General features: G+C 34.0%; 1 protein-coding gene across 1 annotated transcript; it reads right to left on the bottom strand.

Moving 5' to 3' along the window:
• Positions 1 to 191: 191 nt before the first annotated feature.
• LOC111044091 (lactoylglutathione lyase) lies at positions 192 to 21,159 on the bottom strand. Its single transcript, XM_039423786.1, has 5 exons — positions 20,853 to 21,159; positions 9,784 to 10,007; positions 8,967 to 9,034; positions 3,964 to 4,053; positions 192 to 591 (listed from the first exon to the last, which is right to left on the bottom strand). The coding sequence occupies exons 1-5, from the start codon at positions 20,922 to 20,924 to the stop codon at positions 497 to 499; spliced, it is 549 nt and encodes a 182-aa protein (XP_039279720.1). The 5' UTR covers positions 20,925 to 21,159; the 3' UTR covers positions 192 to 496.
• Positions 21,160 to 22,613: the final 1,454 nt, after the last annotated feature.

Genomic DNA, 22,613 nt, shown 5'->3' with positions numbered 1-22,613 from the left:
ATTTTAGAAGATTCTTTCTATTTATCATGAAAATTAATAAGGTCTATCAGCATGCAAAACGAGAAAATGGAAAATTTCTTGAGTCAAATTATTTTTTAAGAAAACCCTAATATTATTGTATCTTTGAAACAGTGGCTAAAGCTATTTTAATAAGATAATTTAAGGTGGGGGGGCCAATAAGTCTGAAAAAGTTATAATTAAGATCAAATTCATTTTAAAATGTATTTTTTAACATCATTGCATACCATTTTTTAAGGCACAAAATCATTAGGCAACTAATCTTTTGAAGTAGTGCAGAAAATTATATTATAGTTGGTCGACCACATTCATGAATGATTCATGTTCAACTCTAGTATTACAAACTTTCATTAAAATGTCGTTAAAAATTTACATAAGTTGCATTGAAAACCTCAATGATGCGAAAATGTTTTGCTGAAAAATTCGTATAGCAGAAGTAAAATGTGTGTCTAGTAAAGTGATTGCTACCTGTTATTTACTATGAACCTAACATTACTGGCGTTGCTTTGGCATTAAATATTTCAATCCAATAGCCATCAGGGTCTTTGATGAAAGCGATTCCTTTCATTTTCCCTGTAACAAAATCTATTATCAGTGTCCAAATATCCAAGTTTTTAAAGATAGAGATATTCATCGCATATTTTCATTGATCTTTGATTACACTAGAAATTTCAACACATATACGTATATCACATGAGAAGATACTAGCCGGCAGGTTTGCTTCGCTCGCCTTATCCGTCTAGCCAGGGGGCTCTGCCCCCTGGAGCCCCTTGGCAAACGTCGATATATAACCCTCTTAAGTATGAATTGAGATACTTGATAAATATAGAACAATGCATTGAATACTCAATAAAAAAACTTGTGAAAAGAAACCCTCAGATCCAGCACAACCATGATTTGAGCTAAACTTTTGTACACTTTCAAATTAATTTGTTCATGAAAGGCTCATTCAAAGCCCAAAAACTATTAAGACAGACCTGTGTACCAGATTTTAACTATTTGTGTTTCTATGATAATGAAAAGGCCGAAACACTTAGAAAAACGCAAATTTTTAGCATATCTTTGACAAAATATTCAAGTCCTTTCATCAAGAAAGGATCTACAAATTTCTAGACCCTGACTAAACCTCTGTACCAAATTTGAACGTTTTCTGTCAATATGTTATTGAAAAAGCAGAAAACGCAGATTTTGGGCGTATGTTTTGGCGTTATTTTAAAACCTTTCAAATACAACATTTGAGCAACTCAGATGAATCTATTTAACAAATCGGAACATTTTTTGTGAATTAGTTTTTGGAAGAGATGAGAAAACGTAGGAAAACTCTAATTTTGGGCGTATCTTGAGCGTGATTTAGAAGTCCTCTCCTCTAAAGAAAACAATGTCTTTACCCTAGCTAAACTTCTGTAGGAAGTTTACTTGAACATTTAGTTCTTGAGAAATCTGAGATAACGCAGAAAAATGCAAGGGGACGTTAGGAAAACGCAGTAAAACCGCCTATCCTGGGTGTATCTTTAGCGTAATTGTGGAGTCCTTTCAAGACATAATTTCCAGACCCCTGCGGATCTTTTGTATAAAATTTAAACATTATCTTTCAATTGTTTATTGAGAAGGCCTAGAAAAAGCAGGAAACAACGCTCAAAAACCGCCGATGTTGGGCGGAGCTTGGGCTCTATTTCAAAACCCTTACACAATACAACATTAAAATAGCTGAGCCTGTGTATCAAATAATAACATTTTTTGTCAAATAGTTCTTGAAAACGCTGAGAAAACACAAAAAACGCTGGAAAACGCAGATTTCGGTCGTATCTTTGGAATTTCTTTCAAATCCGTTCATAGTGAGCCTTCTAAATGAACTTATTTGGTTCAGTAGATTTTTAGTTGTGTTGATTATGAATGAGGGCCATATCGCCTTTATATAAATATATAGATTATTTTCCAAGGCTACTGAATAGTTTTCTTCAAAGAATCAAACAGAACCTTTTGATTTTCTTTAAAACTAGAAACTATAGCCATTGCTATGATCCAATAAATTAGATTTCGGCGTGAAATTATAAAAATAAACTCAAGAAACGTTATTGAATACCATTCAATGAGTATTTAGATTAGGCAAAATCAATCCGGTGTTTATTCAAATTTGACAGGGCGGAGTACATCAGTATCAAAACAACAATAGTAAACAATAATTTGTGGTTCTAATCTCATATCCTATTATATTAAGCAAGCAATTTCTGTATATTTGTATATATTTTTATATCTGGTTATTTATGTTCAACGGATCTCGAAAACGGCTCTAACGATTTTCACGAAATTTGGAACATATTAGGTTTATGATATAAAAATCCGATTACACTAGGTCTCTTGGGTAAACTCGCTGAACGATATTAAAAGGATAATTCATCCTTGGCTGAAACAGCTGTGGATAGTAAAAAAGTGTGTGAGCGAGTGAGTATGTGAAAAATCAAAATATCACATCCCCGAAATTCATAAGATGACATATAGCCAGCTGTGAAATATAAACACGATCATTTTAGATATTTGTGTTCTGTTTATCAATAAATAGCGAGCACAATAAATAATTATGTGTAATAAAAATAACGAGCGAAGCTCGGTGCCCTTTTTGAATTATTTTATCACAACATGTTTCAACATTGATGCCATTTTCAAGTGATCACTTGTTGTGATAAAATAATTCAAAAAGGGTACTGACATTTTTATTTTTATTTTTATTTCTATTTATTTACACCAATAGAAAGTTTATTTTTAGCCTTTGCACATCCTTGAACGTTTGAAATACTTCTGAAGTTGTTTGAGGAAAATTTCAACAATTTAAATGTCTATTAAGAACCAATAATATTGTGGGCTGCGATTACCCAGTTGAATGAAAAGCTATCGACTATGATAGACTGATGCCGGATTAGTATGGGAGATAGAATCCCGCCAGCGCATGGATTTCAAATTATGTCATTATCTCATTTCATCTCATTACCCAGGCACAGATAAACACTTGCGTAAATTTCATCCAAAAAATGACAACAAGAATGCAAAGTAGGAGAGAAAACAGGTCTGCAGAGAGTTCTGCTCCCAACACCTGTGGTCTGCCCAATTTAACTGGCATTCATTGAAGTGCATTTCCAAATGGAAGGTGGTAGCCTAGACCGTAAGAATTAGTCATAGAGAATTTTACTGATCTACAAACAGAGGTCCTAGATTCAAAAAGACCAAGAAGAAGCTTTTTACACAATCAGGGGTCAACAGCACCAGCTGAATACGGTGAACAGTTCCACAATAAGCGCCTACCTGGTCTACGGAAGCATTCAGGCGCTTTTGGAAGCATTTACTGATCAATTCATAACATTGACTTTCTACTCAACTTTAAATGGAATTGGAACGAGTTTACTCGTTCTGTGAACCCTGTATGGATTCCTCCCACAAATGGAAGGAATGCTAGCTACGGTTATATTGACTTATAAATAAAAGTCATTCATTTTTTTCGATTTGGACTATTATTAGGCTTTCAAGATCATGTAAAAGTTACATCAGTTAGTATTCCAATTTTCAAATGACTCGATTGACTAGAGAGTGAATAGAGAAAGTTTTCAATAGGTTTTCATTTCCTTGGAAGACTGACTCGAAATACCGAGCTGACCTGTGAGATAATCCCCATCGCATTAGGCAGCTGTGCCTATGCGATGGGGATGGTTCTAGGTAACTGTGATACAGCTCAACACCTATTCATTTGGAATGAATAGCAATAGTTTGAGGGTGTTTTATAGGCAATCACAAGATTACGAATAGGTTATCCATATCAAAGATTGAGTATTGACTGCCGCACCCAAAATGAATTTCAAGAACCGAGAAGTAGTGTAGTAACAACTAGACTATTCCCAAGCCACTTGATGTAATTATTACAATACTATATACATAGACAAATGCAGATAAACTCACCATCATTGGGCTTTTTGACAAAATCAACTCCAAGTGTTTCAAATCTTTGACAAGCTTTTTCGACGTCTGGTACCATGACTCCAATGTGACCTAATTGTAAAAAATAAAATCAAATAAGAAGAAATTAAAGGGTTTTAAAAGCAAATATATCAAGTATCTTTATTAAAAAATTCGAGTGAATACCTATTCGAGGTAATTCATTATTTGATAAAATGAAGACAATCTGTGATAAAACTTCATATGAACTCAGATCAATCATCTCCATCCAAATTTCGTTCTATAGTCTGTATAAAATAACTTGAAACTTGATACTACATCCAAAGAAATTACAACTTCGCCAAATTTTTAAAATTGCAACTTTGAGACATCTGGAAGCTACGAAATAATCATACTACAAAATCCGAAAGATTTATCCATTTCCAACAACTTTTACTATGGTGGTTATGACTTCAAACTATTGAAATCAGATTTTTGGCCCCCATCTTGGATTTTTCTATGACGACAACATTTTTGAGATTGCCATCATGGATAATCTATTTCCACACATCTGTACGGAATAGATTGATACCATTTTCAAGTCTGTACCTTCAAGGGGTCATGAGTTATAAGGATTTCTAATTGTTCAGGTTTGGCATATGGTGAAATAGTATATTTCGCACCTAGGGCCGAAAATGAGACTTTTCCGGCTCGAAATCAGTTTTCAAGTCCGAGGCCGTAGGCCGAAAAAAACATTTTTGCCCGTGGTGCGAACGCTATTTTTCGCCACACAAAAAAATAAACTATATATATATATATATATATATATATATATATATATATATATGATAATAATTGTTTATTAAGCACTTCCAAAAGCAAAAGTGGAAGGTTATAGTCTAGCAAATCTGAGGTAATCTGAATATCAGGAAATTGTCCAAGTATTTTTATTTTTTATTCTGATTTGTCTAAATAACCTAAAAGATTGTGTTCAATTATGTAAGAGGTTGAGTTTATACTTTTTTATTCTTTTAAATGACAATAAGATGATATTATTATAAACGTTTTAACTATTATTGAATTATGAAAAGTTTTTTGATCAGCTGTTTTAGCACACTTGAAATTTGGCCAATCTGAATGTCAACGTCAACAATGCTTGTTGTCAACTTCGGAAGTTTAGATTAGAAGTTTTATCCTACTCTGAAAATCGAATTTGAATAGTTTAAGATATATATCTTATCTGTATTTCATTCATCCAAATAAAATGATAGTATATTATTGCAGAATACTTTATTCAATTCTAGAAGCATAAACTGATTCCGTTTCATAAACTATTTTGTAAACACGTTCACATCAAATCAGAATCAGGTGACTTCAAGGCTATTTTACAGCCCTAGGGCCGTAAAAAGTTTACCGGCCTGGTCAGAAAACAATCACTTTCGGCCTTCATATGACGCACGAAAACCAGCTCATTACATCCATTACATCCAATGTTCGGCCGGAGGCCGAAAATGATTGTTTTCTGACCAGGCCGGTAAAAGTTTTACGGCCCTAGGGCTGTAAAATAACCTTGAAGTCAGCTGATTCTGATTTGATGTGAACGTGTTTACAAAATTGTTTATGAAACGGAATCAATTTATTCTTCTAGAATTGAATAAGTATTCTGCAATAATATACTATCATTTTATTTGGATGAATGAAATACAGATAAGATATATATCTTAAACTATTCAAATTCGATTTTCAGAGTAGGATAAAACTTCTAATCTAAACTTCCGAAGTTGACAACAAGCATTGTTGACGTTGACATTCAGATTGGCCAAATTTCAAGTGTGCTAAAACAGCTGATCAAAAAACTTTTCATAATTCAATAATAGTTAAAACGTTTATAATAATATCATCTTATTGTCATTTAAAAGAATAAAAAAGTATAAACTCAACCTCTTACATAATTGAACATAAGGTTCAATTATGGGTTATTTAGACAAATCAGAATAAAAAATAAAAATACTTGGACAATTTCCTGATATTCAGATTACCTCAGTTTTGCTAGAGCTATGACCTTCCTGTTTTGCTTTCGGAAGTGCCTAATAAACAATTATTCTCATATTTATATTGTTTATTTTTCTGTGTGGCGAAAAATAACGTTCTCACCATGGGCAAAAATGTTTTCCGTCTCTCAATCTTTTCTAGTCATCAGCCTACGGCCTTGGACTTGAAAACCGATTTCGAGCCAGAAAAGTCTCATTTTCGGCCCTAGGTGCGAAATAAACTATTTCCGCTGCAAACAGTAGTTTTTTCTCTTTTTTAATGACACTCCAGCCGTAGAAGATGGACTTACAGAATTCAACTAGATGTCATTTTGAAGCTTTAGAAATATTCTACAACACTGTGTCAATAATATTGGTGTTTGTTCACTCTGAATATATTTACAGGGTGAAAATAAAATTTTGTCCCCAGAAAAATCTGATTTCAAGAGTTTGAAGTTATAATCACCATAGTAAAAGTTGGAAATAGATAAATCTTTCGGATTTTGTAGTATGATTATTTTGGAGCTTCCAGATGGCTGAATTGATCCAATATCCTCGACATTATTAGAATTACAGACGATTTCTTGAAAATCGTCATATGTTTGCCGCCATCTTGTTTTTTATGATGAAAAACATTTTTGAGATTGCCATCATGGATAATCTCTTTCTAAACATCATTAAAAAGAGATTGATACCATTCCCAAGTCTGTACCTTCAAGGAGTCATGAGTTAAACGGTTTTCTAATTGTTGGGTTTCGCATTTGGTGGAAAAAGCAAGTTTTCCGCTGCGATCAGTACTTTTCTCTCTTTTTCCGATGACGCTCCAGCCGTGGAATATGGACTTACAGCCTCCAACCAGGCTTTGGAAATATTCTAAAACACTGTACCAATAACACTAGTGTAAGTATACTGCAATAGTATATTTCGCACCTAGAGCAGAAAATGAGATTTTTACGGCTTGAAATCGGATTTCAAGTCCGAGGCCGTAGGCCGAGTTAGCTGAATTAGTTTGATTCGAAATTGGAACCGAAATCATGGCGACTTTGATGAAGAAAGTGGACACTCGCCCGATCTAGCGGATGACTTATTAACTACCGACTTCTAAGCGGCTGCAAAGAGTACACTCTCTGGCCTAGACCAGAAAAGAAACCTGTTTCTTACGTCAGACGAGAGTCGTCTGCAAACAAGGTCTTTCAGATCTACGTAGGGACTGGAACACAGCTGCTTTCTGTGCAGTGTGGCGAAAATACATTTACAGGGTTGAAAGTGAAATATTGTCCCCGAAAAATGTATGTTTCAAGTTTTTGAAGTTGAATAAATCATGAAAAGAGTGGTCGAAATGAGACGATTCTCTCGAACATATAGTTTGGTTAATTCTGAACACTTTGGTGATGAAACCAATCCGATATCTCTCATAATAACTGAATAGCAAGCGATATAAAAATTATCGTCAATAATGACCGCCATCTTGAATTTTTCAATGATGTCAAGTATTTTCGTTGTTTCGATCATCAATATTCTTATCTGGCTTGTTGTAACGAAGAGATTGAGATGAGACCATTTGCAAGTCTCTATCTTGAAGTAGTCATGAAAAATCGATTTCATAGTTCTAGCTTGTTACCTCATGCGTATGGAAAAACGCAACAGAAATCATGCAGGGTTTTCTTTGGAGGGCGCTGGAAATAGTATATTTCGCACCTAGAGCAGAAAATGAGATTTTTCCGGCTCGAAATCGGTTTTCAAGTCCAAGGCCGTAGGCTGAGGACTAGAAAAGATTGAGAGCCGGAAAAACATTTTTGCCCGTGGTGCGAACGCTATTTTTCGCCACACAAAAAAATAAATAATATATATGAGAATAGTTGTTTACTAAGCACTTCCGAAAGCAGAAGTGGAAGGTGATAGCTCTAGCAAATCTGAGGTAATCTGAATATCAGGAAATTGTCCAAGTATTTTTATTTTTTATTCTGATTTGATGATGTTGAATTATGTGGGAGGTTGAGTTTATACTTTTTTATTCTTTCAAATGACAATAAGATGATATTATTATAAATGTTTTAATTATTGAATAATGAACACAAATAATGAAAAGTTTTTTGATCAGCTGTTTTTTGAACACCTTTCTTAGTTCCATGTTAGCAGCTGGAAAGGGTACTCTTTCCGGCCTAGGCCGGAAAGAAACCAGTTCTGATGTCAGACGAGAGTCGTCTGCAAACAATGTCTTTCAGATCTACTACGTAGTGACTGGAAAACAGCTGCTTTCTGTGCAGTGTGGCGAAAACTCATTTTTTGACGTACAGCACATGAAGATATATCGTTCCAAAGATGAAAAAACGCTCTTAATTTCATAGATTAAAAATTTCTATATATCTCTTGCACATAAAAAGTTATAATGGAATGAAATTCGAAAAAAATAATAGAAAATGAGTTTTTATGGGCTTTTGAATGTTTTGAAGACATTCTCTCCGTTATTTCTATTTAAATTTTTTACTAATAAGGACATCCCATGATTCTGATATTTAAAAGAAAAATATACTTTTGCAATGTTTTCAATTTTATCAAAAAATAAATAAATTTATACTTTAATCCTTTAACCCTGGAACTTCTTCAGTGCTACTGGAATATCGGGAATGATTATCTACAAACAATATTCTGTGGTTGAATTAGAAATTTGATGTTGCAATTTTTCACAATTTTACAACTCTGTAATTTCTTTGGATGGAGGGCCAAGTCTCAACTTATTTTATACAAAGTATGAATAATTATTTCATCGTCTACAATTCTACACCTTTAACACATCGATTGATATAACATTATTGTACACTCACTACTAAATAAGCTGTAGAATGATTTGTAAAACCATGTCTTTCACGAATGAGATAGAATTTGTTTTTAAAAATTCAAATTATTCCATCAATTTTGTGTAGATTTACTTGAATTTTTGCTAGATACTATTTAAATTAAGTCTAACATGAAATTTACGTTTTAAAAACAACTCACCAAATCCTCGAGGATCACTGTTCCCATTGTGGTACTTACAATCTGGATCATTTTCTGTTCCCCAATTGCTGGAACAAACATTTTCTGAATTATTTTTTATTACTATAACTAATTCCTCGGAAAGCAAAATTTTAAATTTTACAGATAGTACTGATATTGGTTTTGCAAACACTCCATTGAGAAAAAATTATAGCTACAGTATATTTTCTTTCACCCTCAGTGATTTTCGTTTCATTATGAAGCTCAAAATTCAATTTGAATAATTATTATTTTGTTCAATCACACAATGTTCATGAAATCTTAGTTCAATTACGAGCCATTTGGATGCAAATATAGGCCTATGGTAGGACGTAGTATGTAAACCAAAAATACATACTTAATTATTACACTAAACTGACCGGTATTTCAATTTACTTCGCGCATGGCAGATACTCAGCACATATAAAGCTCATAAGTCTCAAAAACCTACATACACACTTTATGTTCCCAATTTCTTGGAAATCTTGCGTAGTGCTTGGTCAGGAGAACATAAGTTTGTGTGATCGCCATTATTTGATAGTTCATTTGTTGACCAATGTGCATCACTTGGAGGCAAACTACCATTCATAAAAATTGATTGGTAGAATAATTTTTAGATTTAAGAAGGTAAAAATTTCAACCTTAAGAGACCGGTATTTCTAAATCAATGAAGATTAAATTTATAATAGTGATAGAAAATCACAAAATTATATACAAGAATAGGACAAAAAAATTATTCAATAGATCGTAAATTGGAACTAACAAATCATGTCACAAGAAATAAACGAGCTCCACTTACTGAGTCAATTCAATAGCCGCCTTTCTTGAAAATGTCCATTCACTTAGTTCTGCTTCATCTGACGGTTTCTCAGCTGGATCTTCGTAGCCCAAGAAATAGAGACTGAACTTCATTTCTGGAAAGTCAAACTTTTTCAGAAGAGTCATTCCAAGCACTCCAGTATAGAATGGCAGCGAAAGTCTAGGATCCTTAATTCTGTACATAGTCTGTTGCATGATGAAGTCCTAAAAAAATAAAATACTACTTTAGTTGATAGAAGAGACTTGAATGGGATGTATGCATGATTTATTGAATTATGAGTTGCGTCGCCAATCATCATACAGAGTTGCACAGGGAAACGAGAAATTTTTAATGTGATACTTTGCCACTTAAAATATTCGGTAATTGTTTCACATTGATGTGAAAGCATTGCCATTCATTAATCATGGTCATTGTGCTCGTTTAGAATGTGCAATAGCGATGACAGAATTTTATAAAAATGTAGATATAACTTCCGCACAAATAATATTTTGACAGCATTACCACATTTGTGAAGCAGGCATAAATCCCTGTTAGATATCATAAAGGCAAGGTGCGCGTCAAACAACAATAGAATGAATCAAAGGAAATCATATTTTTAAAAATCACTGTCAAAAATCACAGGAAATCATTTTTTTAAAAATCACTGCCAACAGGCATAACAAAAGACATGCTGAGAACGCTGAATGAGCCATCATCTTCCTGATATCAATTTAGAAAGTGAATTTAGATTGTAGAGGCATTCAGATTATATAAACATAAATGGCATTAAAAATTAAATTGTCTTTAATCTTATGAAGAATTTAGAAACACGAGGTTTTTTAAATATAATTTTTTAAAAATCCTAGATTTGGAGAGGGGGGAGATGGGTTTGTGGTTTTTAGGGACGAAGACACTTCAGTGTCAGAAAATTTCAGGTTCAAATTCAGCGCTCCAAAATACATCATATAAACAAGTCAAGAACAATTCTTTCGGGGCTGTTCCCTGAACAATATTATTTGACCTTTTGAATGGGCTGCAATTGCAACAGAAAATTTCACGCTAGGTAGGTTGGTCATTCATCTACACTCAAGGTTCCCAATCTGCAATCAATTATGAATACTACTTGTCAAATATAAGCGAATTTCTTTCACTTGAGGTAGAAAACTGACACTTGTGCATATCCTATAATATTAAGCGAGCAATTTCTGTATTTTAAAATTTGGTTATTTATATTTATTTATGGTTATTTATGTTCAACGGATCTCGAAAACGGCTCTAACGATTTTCACGAAATTTGGAACATAGTAGGTTTATGATTAGGTTAAAAATAGTAGGTTAAAAATTCGATTGCACTAGGTCTCATTCCTGGGAAAACTCGCTGAAAGAGATTAAAAGGTAAAAGAGATTAATTCATCCTTGGAAAAACAGCCGAGACTTTCATCGTCTGTGGATAATGAAAAAGTGCGTCTGTGGAAAATCAAAATATCTCTTCCCCCAAATTCATAAGCTGACATACCTAGCCAACTGTAAAATATAAACACGATCATCTAAAGAATTTATCAATAGATAAAAATAACGAGCGAAGAGTTTATCAATAAAAAATAACGAGCGAAGCTCGGTGCCCGATATTAAAAATTATTGCGAACGCAATACAAAAAAAAATGTATCGTAATATATAGTAGCCTATCGTATCTGTAGAAGTTTGGATTTCGTGCAGGTTGTTCAACAACACTGCAACTAATGAAATTCTGCTCTCAGTTATCAGATTCTTTCAACACGAAAGAGCACGTGGCTGCAGTCTTTATAGACTTCAAAGCAGCCTTTGACACTGTGTGGCTGGATGGACTACTCTATAAACTTTCATCTGTCTTTCCACCTTCAACAATAAGACTCTTCAAGCCATACCTTACTAATAGGTATTTTGAAGTTCATACCTGCACCCCATCATCAGTAAACTCTTCAGCTCTCACCCCAGCAACAGCAGATGTCCCCCAAGGATCTGTGTTTGGACCTATCCTCTACTCCTTCTTAAACAAGTCTATTTGCTGATGATACCACATTCCACTCGAGCAGCATGAATCTGAATAGGGCGGCCAGGAATGTTCAAGAGCAATTAAACCTGCTTACATCCTGGTGTTCATCCTGGAAGTAGAGATTAATCCAACTAAATGTGTGGCTGTCGCCTTTTCCTGAAAACTTAAACTTCCTCCCACTCTCAAAATCCATAGCCACGCCCTGCCATGGTCCCATACCGTCAAGTACCTAGGTGTAACTCTGGATAGAACACTCACTTTCAAACAACACATTAAAGTGAAAATTCAACACTGTCGTTTGCTGTTTGTACAACTATTCCCCCTCCTTGTCACCCCTTCACTCCCCCTGAAATTTCGGCTGCTCATATTCACAGCCATCATCAGGGCATACCTGACCTATGCCGCCCCAGTCTGGTTCCCTTATCTATCGAAGACCAATAGAAAACGTCTATTTGGCCTTCAAAACAGACTCATCAGAACCATCTGAAACTTTCACTACACAGTGAATAATAGGTTACTCTATGAATATGCCAGTACCCCTCAATTACTCAACTTCATTCAGCTCACATCTCGAAAGCTTCATGATACAGCTTCTATCTCATGGCAGATGAGATAGAAGCTGTTTGAACTTTCAATCAGGCCATCATCATGGCATCTATCAATAAGGCAGATGTACGAAATACCACGACCACCTCAAACCCACAAGCCACTCCCATTTCAACAATGGTGGCCTGATTGAAAGTTAGCAGTTGGGCTGTAAAGGTGCCAGCAGCTGATTGTCGGTCAACCACTGTTCACAGTACTCAATTCCCTAGGAGAGAACCCTTCTCCATTACCACTTCTCCCAAAAAAGTAGACTTGGCAAAAAAAATCATACATATATATATACATATTTTAACTTTGAAAATTAAATGAAATTGAACTAGAATTAGAATATCAGATATTAATTAATATTAGAGAAAGAAAAATCAGAGAATAATAAATAAATAAATAAATAAAGATAAAATTGCCAAGCTCTACTGAAGGTCTTATATATCAGGAACCCCCAACTTCAGCACTGTTATTACTTTGAGCAGTCATAGAGCTCCATAGCTCAAGACACTGCCGAGTTAGGGTACAATGACTCACCCTAACATCTTCCACCAGTAGCGTAGGAAAAAACGTAAATTCAAGGCAGTAACAGAAGAACAGAATCATGATAATTGTGTGAGAGATGCCTTTATAAGTGGTTTGCTGTCTCCAGACATTCGACAACGTCTCTTGGAAACAAAGTGTTTAGATTTCCATGAAATAGTAGACCACGCTAGAACTTTAGAATCCGCATACCATGACTCACTTAGTTTCAACTCGTCCTCATTGCTAATCAACGCCACACAGCCTGTAGTCGAATCCTCAGTTGAATCTCTAACTCCGGCTGAGCCTGTTATTGCACAAGCTACTCAATCAAGAAAAAAACCCAAATATGTGATTACTGTAGCTTCAACTCACACTTCAGAAATGAATGCCCTGCTCGCAATATATTCTGTAGGAAATGTGGAATAAAAGGGCATTATGCAAAAATGTGCAGATCAAATCAGACCCACAAGAATGATAAACTAGTATCAGCAGCAGAAATCTGTAATTCATCACCTCCAGGACTCAGTAAAGCTACTGTACCGGCTTTGTTGAATGATTTTAGAGTAGCTGCGCTAATTGACACTGGCAGTTCCAGTAGTTTTGTTAATAAACAACTTGCAAAAAATCTGAAATTAAAAATTTACCCCTCTAATGAACAAATTTGTATAGCTACTACCTCTCTCCGATCATCAGTTGTTGGACAATGCTCAGTTAACCTCTCAATTCTTGGCAACAAGCACAAAAATGTAATTCTTCTTGTTCTTAAAGATCTCTGTTGTGATGTATTACTCGGTCATGATCTATTGTCTAATCAATCAGGTCTGTATATGTCTTTTGATGGAACAAAAGACCCACTAAAAGTATGTGGTCTTGCTGCTGCTCAAATCAAACCTGCTTCGCTGTTTCAGCACATTACTCCAAACACCAAACCCATTGCTGTAAAATCAAGACGTTATAATCTTCCTCCCATTCCACCTTTGCAGAACACATTATCTCCACCGACCAAACACACCCTGACATAGACAATAACCTTGAAAGAATCCACTATTCCCACAAAAACAGAAAATTAGATGTACTGGAACAGTTTGAAATATACGAGTACACCAAACAACAGCCAAACAATATTCTCAATGATCAAATCAACTTTTCTTCCCACACTCTGTTCGACAAACTCATTTAAATCCACCTCCATCAACCGCCAAAACTCCCCTCCACCCCCACTCTGACCAAATACTCACCCTCATAACCTTTAATACTTTAGTTCTGTCGGGCTTGAGAATGTGCAATACCAGCACAAAACGGTCGTCGCCACATCAAAGAATGTGAGTGTTTTTTCACTTTAAAGTTTTATTACAATACAATAGCTTTTATTTATGCCTAACTTGAGGAAAAAATCAAAATCTCAAAGCTTACCAATGCCCAGATGCAGCGAAGTAGTTTCAGACTCCTCGGCACCGCCGGCTGGCATAGATAAGATTAAATTCGTAGGCCTTTAACCCTGGTATGGTATCTATTCGTATTTTTTCTGCATCAAAAAAGTATTTTTATTCTACAAAAATGAATATTGCCCCGACTTCGTCCAGCAGTCATGCCATCTATCACAACCAGTTTTCGAAGTTATTGCACTAGTCACAGTAGCTAGTTAACAATTTCTCATCTATTTATGACCATTGTTGCAGATATTTTACAAATAGTTGTACCAGTAGTGTTATTTTTTTGCATGGTGTATTTTTTAGTTTTTAATTTTTATAAGATGTACACTAGGCCTATTGTTTAGTACGTGATTTGACTTATATCCAGTGTAGTGTGTCCTAAGGATTATTTTGAATTGAAAAATAGCACTTAGTAACTCTGAAATTGACAAAATTTTGAACGAAAGTAGAAGTGACACATCTGAAGCAGACAATGATAGTGTAAGTGGCTCAGAAGATATACTTGAAATCTCTGCAGGTATGAGAACTATAGACATTTTATATTTTTTTCTTATGAATACATTTATTTCTATATCAATTGGACATATAATCTACAATGAAAAACTTTTATTGTGCTTAATTTGATTTTTTTAATTTTCAGTGTTTTTTAAATTACATGACATAAGATTTGATTTTTTCTATTGCTTAAAAACGCTTTTCAATTATCATTCTCTCAATTATAGCTTGTCAACATGTATCTGAAATGATATCATGGGTGAATAGATTTTTTTGAGTGCATAAACATTGTTTTTTTAATGAATAAACCAACAAACGTGAAAAATACGAATAGATACCATCAATGTTTTTCCAAGATAGTATACCATTCCAATAACAAAGTATACCAAGATACCATTCCAGGGTTAACTATTAACTATTGTTATGTCAATGCAGACTTCATAATAAACAATATATCATCATCATTCCATTCAATAAAAGTAAGAGTACTTTTCAATAATATAATTAATAAAATATAACGGTTGTTATTTAACTAATGTTGAAAAACACCATAACTAAGTCAGCATATCGTCATTTCAAAGCAAAAACCTAACCTCCTAACCTCCCCTTTAATATTTGAAACATAAATCTTTGTAGAAACCCATAATCCCATCCAGCATATTGCAATTTCAAAGCAAAATCCAAACCCCCTAACCTATCTTTTCACCTTTGAAATATCAAAAACCATGATTCTACCTGTATCCTAGCCCTTTCTAGCATATTGCAATTTTAAAGCAAAAACCCAACCTAACCTTATGAAACATTATGAAATAACTTGAAATAACCTAACCCCTTACCCTTTCACATTCAATACTTTGGAATTCAAAGCAAAATCCCAACCCCCTAACCTATCCTTTCACCTTTGAAACAACAAAAACATAACTCTACCTGGACCCTAGCCCCTCCTAGCATATTGCGATTTCAAAACAAAAGCCTAACCTATCCTCATTGAACATTAATAAATATAATCTAAATAAAACCTAACCCTTAACCCTAATTTGTCAATTAGTTGAATTTCTACATTGTTGAAAAACGATGTGGCAACCTTGCAATGCGTGAAAGAGATGTAGTGAGGTCCACGTTATAATGACAGTATTTGATCAACTTTGGTGTTGCTATCCTTGTCTATCTTTCGACAAAGCAGGTAGTACTATCCTTTTCTTTCTCTGCAATGATGCCAAATCTGTTTTTGACAATGTAGAAAGATAATTAATCAAGGCAGAGAATCGGCAATGCTGTTCTCCCATCTTAATTCACTGTCATAATAACGTGGATCTCACTATGGCGCCATCTGCTTTGTTGAATGATACACAAGTATAGCAACACCATTGATATATATAGTTAGATGACTAAGCTATACCTTCAAGCGTTTGGAAGCATGATGTCTCCTTCATTTCTCGTCGTCATTGAATATCGGGCAAGAAGTCAGGCGCCCAGACAGACCTATACGGGAAAACATTGACTTTCATTGCATTATATCTTTCGACATACTTGATGGATTTCAATATAATTTTTTTTCAACTTTTCGTCATTTCCATTACCATATGATACAATGATTTGTTCATTGAACATTATTTTTAACTCGACCAAACATCTAATTTAGTGAACCTACCTCACTACAGATTTTGATCCATTCTATTAGCAAATGAATCTCATTTTTACAATATTTTCCTATTACTATGTATTTAGAATATGGAAAATAAAACATTTATTATAGAATGCTAATATTACTGTATATTTAATCAGATGGCAAATAATAATAAATTAACCATTATCACAATATTTCGTGAGACTGTTTCTCATTCGTTTTGCAACTTAAGTATAGGTACTAACTATACTCTATACTCCTATATTTAATATAAGATAATAAATAACTACATATTATAAGAACGGGAAAAATAAAACAAAAATTATAGATTGCTGATATTATTGTATATTTTATCAGATGGCAAATAATAAATTAACCATTATCACAATATTTCATGAAACTGTTTCTCATTCGTTTTGCAACTTAAGTATAGGTACGGAACCTAACTATACTCTATACTCCTATATTTAATATAAGATAATAAATAACTACATATTATAAGAACGGGAAAAATAAAACAATAGCAATGATGAAGAATTTATAGGCAATTTTAGCAGATAATATTTTTTATAATACAAATTTAGCATACAATATTTTCATAGTTCACAAAATATTACAATATAAGACAAATTAATGGAATGGAATATGGATACCTATATTGGATCTATGGAAACAAAATATTTATTATAATATTACCAAAACTTATATTTTATTACTTGGCAAATAATTATAATGAATCAACCTAAGCACAATATTCCTTGAAACGATCATTTGGCACTAGGCTTAGCCTGCATGAAACATGACCGATGAAAATATAAAAATACTTATGTATGAAAAGAAATATTTTTATCTGGCGCATGCAGATTCGTACATCCATAAGCACTGCATGAAACTACCATACTTTGAATATTTTTTATTGCTTCAATAAAAAAATATTATCATTTGAAAAAGGCTCTTTTTCTACACATCGAATACAAATACCCAACTTCTTGCCCGAAATTTCTGGTAGCTACACTAGCGCAGTGGCATCATAGCCGACTTTGCTCTTCTTAATCTTATTCTCTATATCAATGAGCAACACAATTGCAAATCACACACTGCCATTATAACGTGGACCTCATTATAGATACTCAAAGAATACTTTTGAATAACTATGTGACAACTCAGTTGGAATAATGAATCAGGATATCAATTCGATAGTGGAATGGACAAAGAAAAATGGCCTTAAGCTTAATCCCATCAAAACACAACCCATTATAATTGGATATTCTCGTCTTATAAACAATATTGACCTTGAATCGATTCACAAAATTAGTGTAGACGGTAATGACATTCCTTACTGTAGCTCAGTTAAAAATTTAGGCATTATTATGAATAATACTCTTGACTGGTCAGAACAAGTGAACAAAACTTGTAAAAAGGTATTCTCAGCCATGCATGCATTGAAGAAAATGCACGATATCCTCCCTAGAAACATTAAATTATTATTGGTTCAATCTCTCATCTTCCCACATTTAATGTATTGTAATTCTGTTCTTAACGATATGCAAGTCACTCTGAATGATAAACTACAGCGTTGCCAAAATTATTGTCTACGTTTCGTCTACTCTCTCCAACGCCATGATCATATCACCCCAGCCCACATTGCTAGTTCAACATTGAAGCTTCCCGATCAGAGGCTTTTTCGAATAGTCAAGCTTGTTAGAGATATCTTGAAATACGGTAATCCGAACTATTTTAAAGATGATTTCAAATTTGTCTCTGAAGGTAGGAGGATAGATGCTTCACATACTAGAACCGGAGAAAGTACTTTAAGGATACCCAATCATCGAACTACTATTTTCACAAAATCCTTCTTAGTCAGTGCCTGTCGTGCATGGAATACACTTCCTGTTTCTATCAGGTCTATCGAGAGCCGAGCGAGCTTCAACCTGACTTTAAAAAAACATATTTTGGAACAAATGACTGAAACTGTCCGGCCCTAGAACGATCACATGACAACCATCCCTCACCCATTCCACCAATATAAACCTTTAAACCATGTTATAGAATGAATTATATATATATATATATATATATATATATATATATTATATAAACTCATGTTATTTCAATTATCCACTGCATACTGCTGTATATTACTGAAAGTTGATAACCCTGATCTACTTTCAGCCTACTTCATTTTATTAATCAATTATTTGATCTTATCTACCTATATAATTATTTTACTTTATCAATTTTCTGTTTTTTTCTCTTCAATATTCATATTGATTAAAACTTTTACAATATTTCCATTAATAAATAAATCCTTAGTTTAAATAACGAAATTAACGTTTTGGTAGAGAGTTAGTGGGGAGGATATTTTTAATATTCTTCCCAAAGAATGGACATTGATATGTCCAAAGCTCCGCCAATTTATGTAGATGCATAACAATATGATTATTATCTATAGTTATTATATTACAAATTGCTTTTTCATATCATATACAGTTCAATCGTTATTTTCTTAGTCTATATTATGTAAATTCATCTATAATTTTGCTGTATTGTAAGCTATTGTATATAAGTGTATAAGCCAGTATATATTGTAATCTACATAAATAAAGTACTCAATCAATCAATCAATCAATCAATCAATTCTTGGCAACAAGCACAAAAATGTAATTCTCCTTGTTCTTAAAGATCTCTGTTGTTATGTATTACTCGGTCATGATCTATTGTCTAATCAATCAGGTCTGTATATGTCTTTTGATGGAACAAAAGACCCACTAAAAGTATGTGGTCTTGCTGCTGCTCAAATCATACCTGCTTCGCTGTTTCAGCACATTACTCCAAACACCAAACCCATTGCTGTAAAATCAAGACGTTATAATCTTCCTCCCATTCCACCTTTGCAGAACACATTATCTCCACCGACCATACACACCCTGACATAGACAATAACCTTGAAAGACTCCACTATTCCCACAAAAACAGAAAATTAGATGTACTGGAACAGTTTGAAATATACAAGTACACCAAACAACAGCCAAACAATATTCTCAATGATCAAATCAACTTTTCTTCCCACACTCTGTTCGACAAACTCATTTAAATCCACCTCCATCAACCGCCAAAACTCCCCTCCACCCCCACTCTGACCAAATACTCACCCTCATAACCTTTAATACTTTAGTTCTGTTGGGCTTGAGAATGTGCAATACCAGCACAAAACGGTCGTCGCCACACCAAAGAATGTGAGTGTTTTTTCACTTTAAAGTTTTATTACAATACAATAGCTTTTATTTATGCCTAACTTGAGGAAAAAATCAAAATCTCAAAGCTTACCAATGCCCAGATGCAGCGAAGTAGTTTCAGACTCCTCGGCACCGCCGGCTGGCATAGATAAGATTAAATTCGTAGGCCTTTAACCCTGGAATGGTATCTATTCGTATTTTTTCTGCATCAAAAAAGTATTTTTATTCTACAAAAATGAATATTGCCCAGACTTCGTCCAGCAGTCATGCCATCTATCACAACCGGTTTTCGAAGTTATTGCACTAGTCACAGTAGCTAGTTAACAATTTCTCATCTATTTATGACCATTGTTGCAGATATTTTACAAATAGATGTACCAGTAGTGTTATTTTTTTGCATGGTGTATTTTTTAGTTTTTAATTTTTATAAGATGTACACTAGGCCTATTGTTTAGTGCGTGATTTGACTTATATCCAGTGTAGTGTGTCCTAAGGATTATTTTGAATTGAAAAATAGCACTTAGTAACTCTGAAATTGACAAAATTTTGAACGAAAGTAGAAGTGACACATCTGAAGCAGACAATGATAGTGTAAGTGGATCAGAAGATATACTTGAAATCTCTGCAGGTATGAGAACTATAGACATTTTATATTTTTTTCTCATGAATAGCCTACATTTATTTCTATATCAATTGGACATATAATCTACATTGAAAAACTTTTATTGTGCTTTATTTGATTTTTTTAATTTTCAGTGTTTCTTAAATTACATGACAGAAGATTTGATTTTTTTCTATTGCTTAAAAACGCTTTTCAATTATCATCCTCTCAATTATAGCTTGTCAACATGTATCTGAAATGATATCATGAGTGAATAGATTTTTTTTGAGTGCATAAACATTGTTTTTTTAATGAATAAACCAACAAACGTGAAAAATACGAATAGATACCATCAATGTTTTTCCAAGATAGTATACCATTCCAATACCAAGTATACCAAGATACCATTCCAGGGTTAACTATTAACTATTGTTATGTCAATGCAGACTTCATAAAAAACAAATAGTATACAAAAAGTAACAATCAAGTTAATGGTTAATTGAAACTGAGAATTAATAAATGATTTACCTTTGTTGAAGGATCTGGATCTTGGCAAAGTTTCTTCACTTCCATGTCAGATAAACCCACGGTATCGCTCATGGCTTTTTATTCTAACAACGTTGTACAAACAACACACTTGAAAAGAATATAACTCTTCAGATCTATTTGAAGATTTTAATCATTTACGTAACATAAATTAGAACTTGAATAAGCTTCAGCCTGAAACCAAAAAATTAAACTAATTTCCAAAGTCCAACCTCAAAAACTAAAGAAAGTTTTGTCGGCATCGGCAATTTGGCATACAAACCACTCTCGGTCACAGACAGTACCGTATCGCGCATGCGTTAGTATCGGTTTTTTCCCGTTCCATTCATTTACGTAAATGCAAAGATCCCGGTCAGATCTTTGAATGTAACGTTCTTTGTGATGATGATTATCGAGCACCGTAACTGGAGCCGTCATTCCATTTTGATGATGATATTATTATCCAATGATGATTTATCAATAAATTCGATACAATAATCAATATATCATCATCATTCCATTCAATAAAAGTAAGAGTACTTTTCAATAATATAATTAATAAAATATAACGGTTGTTATTTACCGGTAACTAATGTTGAAAAACACCATAACTAAGTCAGCATATCGTCATTTCAAAGCAAAAACCTAACCTCCTAACCCCCCTTTAATATTTGAAACATAAATCTTTGTAGAAACCCATAATCCCATCCAGCATATTGCAATTTCAAAGCAAAATCCAAACCCCCTAGCTCCTTGCCTCTCTCTGTCATGACTTCCCATGTTCAATTCCTAACAGGGATAGCGGCCACTCAGCCACTCTATAGTTTACTATATCTTAGCTCGTTGATAAATCGCCTATCTAAGGCACTATAAAGACTTATACACTAAAGAGTATTTATAGAGCCCTACGCTTATCTAACAACAAACCACTCTCTGTCTCAGTCAATGCTTTTTACATGGCGCAAATACTAGTCATGTCTTGTGACCTTGGGAGGTTCCAATCCTGGTCTTCTGATTGGCTCATAGCAGTAAACGAGATCAATTGATCCGGATCATTATAGTGATCCGAACCGACCATTAATACTATAGTGAGGTCCACGTTATAATGGCAGGGAAGAAAGGGTAATAGGCCTGCAAAAGGAGGAACAATATGTCCATATGAAGACTGCAGAGAAACATTCAGCAGTAAACATTCAGAGTTAGTCGGACACTTGACAGAGATGAATCTCAGCCATTAATTGATGAAATCACGTTTGCTTCTGAGGATTGTAAGTTATTTGGTAAGATGTAGTTATTGATGTAGAGAGTAGTAGTATTGATGATGAGATGTAGTTGAGTTGTTGACAATCTTTAAAACTAGTGACCTGTTGGGTTGAGAACTTGCTCATGAATAGTTATATTTTGATCTTTAAAAACAGCAATTTTCAATTCAATTCAATTTTTCTTCTGTCTGTGACCAGTGTATATACCAGATAGACATTGTCGATTAATAGAAACACAAAAGTTCAAATATGTACACTAATCTCAAGATGGCTGATCGAAGAGACTGACGTAACATACAATCTCCTCCTCACTCAAAGAATAGAGAGGGAGGTTAATTAGCTTCTCTCGGAGCACTTTCTTGACAAATTGTAACTTTCAACTGACTACAGTTTCCCAATGCCTAAACATGACTATTTTACCTCTGATCCAACTCATCATACTAATAAATCAGACACACTCATTGACCTTCTCATTGTTAGTGATCCCAATGAGGTTGTTCAA

This window comes from Nilaparvata lugens, chromosome 3, assembly GCF_014356525.2.
Source record: "Nilaparvata lugens isolate BPH chromosome 3, ASM1435652v1, whole genome shotgun sequence".
Lineage (NCBI taxonomy): Eukaryota > Metazoa > Arthropoda > Insecta > Hemiptera > Delphacidae > Nilaparvata > Nilaparvata lugens.
Note: the sequence above shows the minus strand (reverse complement) of the source record. Positions and strands in the feature narration are given on the sequence as shown.